Source organism: Sturnira hondurensis, unplaced genomic scaffold (assembly GCF_014824575.4).
Source record: "Sturnira hondurensis isolate 20B ecotype Veracruz unplaced genomic scaffold, ASM1482457v3 Scaffold0001074, whole genome shotgun sequence".
Taxonomy (NCBI): domain Eukaryota; kingdom Metazoa; phylum Chordata; class Mammalia; order Chiroptera; family Phyllostomidae; genus Sturnira; species Sturnira hondurensis.
Genome location: NW_028073705.1, coordinates 2,640,712 through 2,649,284, shown reverse-complemented (window position 1 = coordinate 2,649,284; position 8,573 = coordinate 2,640,712). Strand labels below are relative to the sequence as shown.

Here is an 8,573-nt window from a genome sequence, read left to right as displayed (position 1 = left end):
GAGGAATTCAAAAACACTAAATAGTAATATGTAATTTATAGGCAAGAAATTTGGGAGTTAAAGAGTTTTATTTCTTTCTGTTTTGTGTAAGATTATCTTTAAAGGAAGGAAATGCTGATAGTGACTAATCTTGGATATTAAGTATAAATGTTAATATTTGAAGGGTAACCTCTAAGAATCAAAATAAAAGATATAAATTCCAAATCAGTAGAAGTGTTTAGTAAAGGGAGTATACTACAGAAAACTCGGTTAATAGAATAGAAGGCAAGAAAGGAGAAAAAATCCGGCAAAGAAAAAGAAAGATAAATAATATGAAACTAGAGAATGGTAATAAATCCGAAGATGGAGATCATAGTATGACAGAGAGTGCTAGTTTTTGCCAAAATCTACTCTCTCTCTTCCATACTAACAATTGTAGTTGGGACATGGCTGCCTGGCTAGTGGCTTCATTTGCCATGAAAATAAGTTCTGGTCAAAGGGATATGAGCAGATGAGCAGTGTGTCACTCCAGGTGGAAGCCTTAAGAAGTTGGACTTGTTGTCCTTCATGTCTTCCCTTGAGCTGGAACTCCCTGATCAGTTTCTATCATGTAGATATAGACTCACCAGAGGGCAGTGAGTCTCCAACCTTTTTGGTACCAGGAACCTGTTCTAGGGAAGGCTGTGAGGGAGGGGGTGGTTTCAAAATGGGGTGGGGTGTGGGGGGGAAGACAGGAGGCGGAGCTCAGTAGAGCTTTGGTGGCAGCTGTGCTCCAAACAGGCGCAGTCAGTCCCCAGAGTTGAGGACTCCTGCCCTAGGGGACAAATAGCAATGTGGAGTAATAACCCAGACCACTCCCACAACTATTTCAAGAGAGAGAAATATACCCTGTGTTTGGGAAAAGGTAGAAAGGACTTCTTTCTTATACTAAACTTTACCCTAATTAGTGTATGTGATAAATGAAAACTGATTAAAACAGACTTCTAAAAGGCAGACTCTCAGAATGAGTCAATAATATTGAATTCAACTGTTGTTTACATGACCCTTAAAACATAATTACTCAGAATAGGTGAAAATAGAGAGATGGAAAGATATATACTAGGCAACCAATAACAAAAACAGAGCTCTTTTATCATACAAAATAGAATTAAAGCTATAAAAATACAATGAACAGAAAAATGTAATAAATTTAGGCAAACTGGGTTATAGTCCTGGTTCTGTAATTTGGGCAAATTGCTTTATTCTTTTCTAGTTTGTTTCCATCTCTATAAAAGACAATTATATTATTTGCAAAATTGTGAAAGTTAAATGAGATAATGCATGAGAAACTGATTTTTCTATAGCCATATATATCAAAATTCTAATACGTAACTAATTCATCCAACATTTACTAAGCACCTATTATGCATCAGAAACTGTACTGAGAACTAGGAAGATACATGTCATTAGAGAAATGGTATGTAAAAATCAGTTTGATAAAGTCTTCTAAGGCATAACGGTACAGAGAGGGTACAGTTAGTCCAGAAAGAGTGGCCAGTGCTAACCTGCACCAGGGTCAAAAAATTTTATCAGGAAGGTGATTCTTAGGTTCAATCTTGAAAGATGAGCAGGTATTTGGACAGTCTGGAGCAAGAGAAAGGGCATTCCATGAGAGGGCACAAATAAAAATAAGAGACTTGATAGGGAATTGCATGGGAGGAACTCAGAGTACACAACGAGACTGGGAAAATGATACTGGATATTAGGACTTTCATCCTACAGGTAATGGGGAGTCATCTGAAGGGCTTATGCAGAGAATGACTCCATTGATTTTGTATTAGCAGGCTTACTTTGGTCACAACATAAGAGATGGCAGGAGTAGAGTTACAACTACCTTAGAGGCAGTGAGACTAATAAGGGAAGTAATACATTGATTGTCTCAGGGGCTTGAAACAAAGGCCCTGAAACCAGGAACGACACTGAAATGGAGGCAAGGTGACAGACAGGAACATGAGGTGTGAGGAGGAGGTGATGGGATGGAGATGGAGGAGCCTGGGACAATTTTTAGATTTCTCCTTTGGGTGTCTGGATGGATTGTGGAGACATTTTACTGAATGAGATGAGAGAGAGAAGCCAGCTGGCAGAAAAGTTAACTTCTGTTTCAGTCAAGCTGAGGTTAGGGCCCCTGGGATGTCTGGGTAGAAATTTCTGGAAAGCCTTTACAAACTCAAGATCTGGGATAGAAACAGGAATTTATGAGTTAGGACATGGTTGGTGGTTGAAGTCATGGGTGGATCTGGACAGACCCGGCAGCATTAGGAACAGGCCAAGGGCATATTGTCTGGGCACTCCAACATGGGAGAGGTGGCAAAGGGGCTGAGGAAGAAATGGTTAGAGAACTTGGAGAATGAAGAGTCATGGGGGCCAATAAAAGGGAGTTCCAAGGATAAAAGTCTGGTCCCCAATGACTAATGCTGCAGATAGGTTAAATAAGAAGAGAATTGGGACACCCCTCCTCCCCAAACCCAATGGTTTAGAACGTTTTCAAAGCCACACGTGCTCTTTTTCAAGGTCCTCTCTGTGTAATTCCACAGAAATCAGTTTTGTAGGGAAGAATGAGTGGCAGATTAAGATGTGGATGTGAGGTCGATAGGAATTTATCTCACAAAGAGGAGGGCTGTGAGAAGGTGAGGACTGAAGGCAGACTTGATCAAGTGTTTTCAATTTTCCAGTTTGCTTTTAAAATGGGCAGTTTGTGTTTGACACCATTAGGAGCCATGGGAAAATGCTGACAGAAAGAGCCTGAAAGTCCACAAGAGAAAATGACATGTGAAAGCCAATTTCAGATTGGAATTAGAAGGAAACGGACTTAGAAGCCAGAAAACATGATCGGAAAAGCTATTTGTAACATTTTCAAAGGGTTCCTAATTTGAATGTAGTAGTTGAACGGGAAGGCAGATCGACTCCTGAGCTGGTTTTTCTTTCCAGGAAAACCGTTAATGATGAAAAAATGAATAAAAGGAGCACTGACTCAAACTTAACCACCTTCAGAAGCTAAGCAGTCTGCAATCTTTTAAACACCGCAATGAATAGACCACCCCCGGCGCGGATGGTTCCACATCGGCTCGGGAGTGCAGTTTTCTCCCTTGCTCTGTTGAAGTCGGTTACTGTCCAGTGCGATTCCTTCTCAAGCCTCAGCGCCCAGAGTAGAGGAGGTGCCTGCGGCGTGGGCAGCCGGCGCTGGGAACTAGGCGGCCGCAGGCTGCACACACCCGGAGAGGGGGAGTGGAGGAGAGGGAGACCGGCGCTAGAGGGGTCTGTCGGGACTACGGACCACCGCCGCTCCGGTTGCCTGCGCGACGGCCGGCCCCGCCAAGGCTTTCCCCGCCAGCTTACCCCCGGAAGGGCCACCCCTGGGCGCCCGGTGCCTGTGACCACCCTGCGGCCGCTTTCGGTTCCGTGCCTTATAAGGCCTGACAGGGGGGGTCACGTGCGTCCCGGGCCGCCCGCCGCGACGAGTGGGCAGCAGGGGGAGGGGCGGGGAGCGGGGAGGAAAATGGGAGGGAGTCGGAGGCGGAGGAAGGAGCGAGGGGCGGATTCTGGGGCTGTGGGAGGTGGCGGCGGCGGCGGCGCCGGTGGCGGCTGCGGGGAGCGGATCGGGCAGAGCTGGACCGAGGAGGTGGAGGAGGAAGGGACCGGAGCGGGGGCGGGAGAGCGAAGCGCGGCGGAAGCCAAAGACGGCGGGAGGGCCGGTGGCTGGCCCCGGGCGGGAGCCGGGGCTACGGCAACAGCGGCCGAGAGGACCGAGGCGTGGGAGGCGCATCCAGCGGCCCCGGCGGCGGCCTCGGTCCGCGCGCTTGGGCGGCCGGCGGGCGCGGGCCGGCGCGATGGAGCCGCAGCACGTGCACCCCGCGCCCTGCGCCCGCTGCCCGGCCTGGGAGGAACCGGTGGGTACAGCGCGGCGCCCACCCCCTCCCACTTCTCCTCTGCTCCTCCCGCCCGGGCCGTGTTCCGTTCAGGAAATGGCCCGGGATGAGGTCCCCAGCTGCTTTCCAGCCGGGGCAACGCTTCCTTCGCCGCCACGGCTCTTCCTCACACGCCGACCCGTTGCGCCTTTGTCCCGCTGGCAGAGGTTCTTCTCCAGGGGTCTCTGGCGAATTGCAGACGACGGCTGTGGGAGGACGTTTTTGCGCTTCCTCGACTTCTCAACTTTGTGACCTGATTTTACAGCGTAGTAGGTAGGGGAGAGAAGAGGAGAAATCCAGGCTCCGGGGTCAGCCTGGGGGGCGCGGAGGAGACCGGTTTCTTCCTCCGAGACCGCGCCCTGCCGGTCACCTGGGCGCGCAGGTTCCTACGACCCGTGCTGGGGAAGGGCGATCCCGGCTGGCTGCCGGAACCACGCCTCCGACTCCGTTCTCCACAAAAGCCGTGGGCGTTTCTAGGGTTCAAGGATTTTGTCAGGGATGAAGCGGGAAGCCAACCTCGATTTCGAGACATGCATCGCGGAGGTTGGGTAATTTTAAGGACCCAGAGTAGTGTGTGCGTGCGTATTGTGTTTGTGAGAGTGAGGAGGAGACGGGAGGAGGCGGCTTTGGATGTTTCCTTTAATTCCTTTAACTTCTTTCTTCCAACCCTGACAAAACCACCTCACAGTCCTCCAGGGATTCTGCCCCGGAATCCCTATCTCACTCAGAGCTCTGTAAGGGTATGCGGGCTGCCTTTTCCCTGGCATCAAAGTTTGGTTTTCCACGCTCTGCCTCAATGTTTGCTACTCCGCCTTGCTGAAATTCTTGAACCTGTCTGAAAAGTCTTGTTTGAAATTTTTGGGCTCACCCATGCTCTTTTTTAACGTGTTCAGATACTCTTTTTCCTGAGGACTCCACGTGTCTTCTCAGGCTGGCCTCTTGCCTGCTGAGAACTTCTAAGTTAGGTGCTAGGCTTGGTTCTCCTTTTCCTTTTCTAATATGCACACTCCCAGCTCCTCTGCCTAGAGTACAAAGTTCTCTGTCCCCTGCTTCCTGACCTTTCACGAGTGTCCTTGGACTCTGATCCTTCTGCATGTGCAGCTGTCTTTGCTTTTGTAAATTTGAACATGTTAGGTTGTCCATCTGCTCATGTTCTATTGTGATTATCACTGGGGATCAAATTATTTTGAAATTAAACATAGAATTTAGTTTTTAAGTTTAAATGAAAGATCATTGAGAGCTAAATTCAGTGACCTGATTTTGTTACTTTTTTACTTTTAGACTTTCATTATATAAAGTCCTTTTGGACCTTGATACTTTAAGCCACCACCAATCACAATGGAAAATACCCAGTTTTATCTATTTTACTTTAGGGTACTAGTGCCAGAACTACTTTGTGCCTAGAAATATACAGAGAAACTTATTTTTGTTTTGTTTTACATCTCAAAAATGACAAAAATGAAAATGTTATTTATTAGCTTTTAAAACTTGAGCCCTAATACAAATGTGTGAGTGAACTGTGACACTTATCCAGTCTGCAGAACTCTTCCTAAAAGTTAGATTTATTTTCTTTAAACATGGAAGGCCGTTTATTAACTCAACAGATATTTTATCCAGCACCTATCATGTTTCAGGACTGTTGGATAAAGCAGCTAACAGCATAGACACAAATCCTTAAATCCTCAGAGTATATGTTCTTAATTAAACAATGTCTTGTTTCATATATGTTAATGGTTTACGTTCAGATAGGCCAAAAAGCATCTTCAGAGATCTCAGGTATGTTGCATAAAATGATACTTTTGAAAAAGTGGTTTTATTTGAAACTTTGGCCATACATGTATGACTACAGAGTCTAAGAACTAATAAAGTGGATTTAAGTTCTTAAAAATAAGTTATCCAAATTATTGAGAAGTGGCATGTACAAGGAGGGATAAATTAGGGAAAGAAGAGTATTTAAATGTTAATTATTTCGGTTGTTTGGAGCTTATAGATGAAATACCAGTTTAAATATGTTTTTGAGGTACACAAAATCCCTTACAATCAGGCAGTCTTGAACTGTCTTAGGACATTGAAGGGCTCAATCAATGATCTTTAAGAATCTAATCAAAGGCATAGACTCTTTCCCCCAAATGTTCTTATATCACATACATACAAAATTTTAAATAAAATTTCAGTAGAAACACAGATTTACTGAAGCCCAATCTGTGGACCCTCTGAGACCTTGGGTTGAGAACATCTGCTTTGACTTGGATCCATTTCAAAGTTATTTCAAATCTGCTTTTATAATTCAATATAGGTGTATAGAATTCAAATGTAGGCAATAGTGTACTATAAAATTATATTCATTTATATTTATGAAAATTAAACATACAGATTTTGATACTGGGCTATCCAATATCAGACAGTGTTCACATTGTGTATATCCTGTTGCATTATCCCATGTTGCATATAACAGCATACATTTAAGGATTTACTCTTGTTCTTTTTTTTTGGTGGAATCTAAAATAGGATGTTTTGGTTCTACATGGAACTATTCACAGAAAAGTGAATAGTTATGTTTAACCTTGGGAATTGATGCTGAATAGTAGTAAAGAGAATAGCACTTATTGCTTGAAATATATTCATGTCTGTGGCATTCTTTTATTTGAAGGTGAAATTAGGTTATTTAGTTAAGTGAGGGCATATAAATAAACTGCTAGCCATATCATTACCTAGGATGTTGGGCCTAAAAGAAGATAAATGTTAGCATTCAGGTATCTCTGTATTTTCTTTAATGCTAGCTTCAGAATGTAGACAAGTTAGTGGAAATAGTTAGTTTCTAAAAAATTAGAAACTAAATTTCTAATCAATTACAAATATTTTGGTTGTGGGAATAAGTGGGAAGGAGGATAGCCAAACAACCCTTACTCATAAATAATAGCCAAAACTTAAAGTGTGGGAGCATTTGCAAAGTGGTTCTTAGATAATAGAGTGATCTTAGGGTATATTTTACTTACTAAAAAATTTTTTTAATGTCCAAATGATTTTTTGAAAAGATTTTATTTTTATTTATTTTTAGAGAGAGGAGAAGGGAGAGAAACAACGATCAGGTTCCTCTCCTAAACACTCCTACAGGACCAAGCCCTGACCAGGAATCCAACTGGCAGCTTTACATTTTGTGGGAAGATGCCCAGCCAACTAACTGAGTCACATCGGTCAGATTGTCCAAATGATTTTTATATCTAGTTGGCTCTGATGAAACTATTCAGAACTAATGGGAAACTAGGCAGGAAGAGTTTGAAAGGAAGAAGGGTCAAAATATAAATGAGAGGTTATATGTATATTTATGCATTAGGTCTAGATGACAAAAGGATTTTACCTTAGGTACAGAGCTGACCATATGTATGAATGTATATGTGTGTGTGTGTATATATATATATATATACACACACACACACACATATATATATATGTACATGCAGTTGATTTTAGGATTAATCTCAATTTTTTTCATTCAGGTAATGCAACTTCAATACAGTAAAGTTTTGAATGTTAAATTCTAGATGTGTAACAGATAGTGTATTACGGAAGTAGTTTTGAAGTTTGGATGAAACCAGGCCTGTTCAACCTGCAGTGTTCTTTGCATGGTTCCCATCGGTTAGGAACGTGAGTCTCAGAACGTGTCTGTTTTTAAAGTTCTACTTGGGTTCTTCAGGATACAAATGTAGACTTCTACATGTTTATGATAAAATATTTAACATAAAGCCATAAAACATACAGGATTATAAAGTCACAAATAGATAATAAATATGTTACAATGATTAATAATAGTTCAAAATGTTTATAGATGGTAACATGCTAATATTCATAAAGTTGGTATGAGAAAACTGGCTGTTACTATATATATCCAATGTAATAGGTTTTTGTTTTTTATTTTAAATGGGGCAGGAAGCCCTTTTGAGTAGAAACCTGATTTTGTGGTAGCTTCTATTTCCAGTTTGTCCTAAATGCAGTGTCTGCACGGCTTATGTCCAAGTTTTCAATAGTGTTTTTGTGGTATGTTCCAAAGATTTCAAAGTAACAATGATAAAAGAATTATGTTAGACACATCTAAGAAATTATTTGAAAATATGAAAATACCACGTAAGAAAAATGTCAAGGAAGTCATGTACATCAAGAAGTAATGTAATATACCGCATATTTGAAATTCATGTCAGTTGCCATTTTGAGCTGCATTAAAATGGTTGAAAATATTGAGTTCTTGACATTGCTATTACTTTTTAAGGGAAGTGGAGTGCATTGCAGATAGACACTATACAGATGGGTTGTTCATTCTGGAAACTCCTGATTTACAGACAAGACCTGAGAAGAAGCTAGTGGGTCAGGTACCTTAAATTAGGGATTACTCAAAAAATTACTTTTCAGTAGAGATGATTGAATAAAAGAGGGTATTTTCATAAGCTGTCTTTTGTGGCAAATGAAGTGACATTCCTTCCTACACAGTATTTCCACTCCGAGTGTTCTATGTGCTAGGGCAATTGTAGAGCAGCAATCATTAATTTAGCATGAGTAGGCTAAGACTGGCTGTGCTTTCAAAGTCACAACCAAGTTTTAGAACTTGTTTCAGGAGTCTTTGAAGAGCAGGGATAACTGTGGGGTTACATGTTTATG

The 8,573-nt window shown here is 42.4% G+C and overlaps 1 protein-coding gene across 6 annotated transcripts in view; it reads left to right on the top strand.

The window, feature by feature from the left end:
* Window positions 1–3,652: 3,652 nt before the first annotated feature.
* DGKH (diacylglycerol kinase eta) overlaps window positions 3,653–8,573 on the top strand; it is a 210,297-nt gene continuing 205,376 nt past the window's right edge. For 5 of the 6 annotated variants that reach the window (XM_037060214.1, XM_037060225.1, XM_037060193.1 and 2 more), the window contains exon 1: window positions 3,653–3,905. In XM_037060214.1, coding sequence (XP_036916109.1) covers window positions 3,846–3,905 — 60 coding nt within the window. In that variant the 5' untranslated portion in view covers window positions 3,653–3,845. Of the gene's footprint in view, window positions 3,906–3,959; window positions 4,467–8,573 lie in introns of those variants that run through there. The other variant, XM_037060202.1, reaches the window with a different exon arrangement.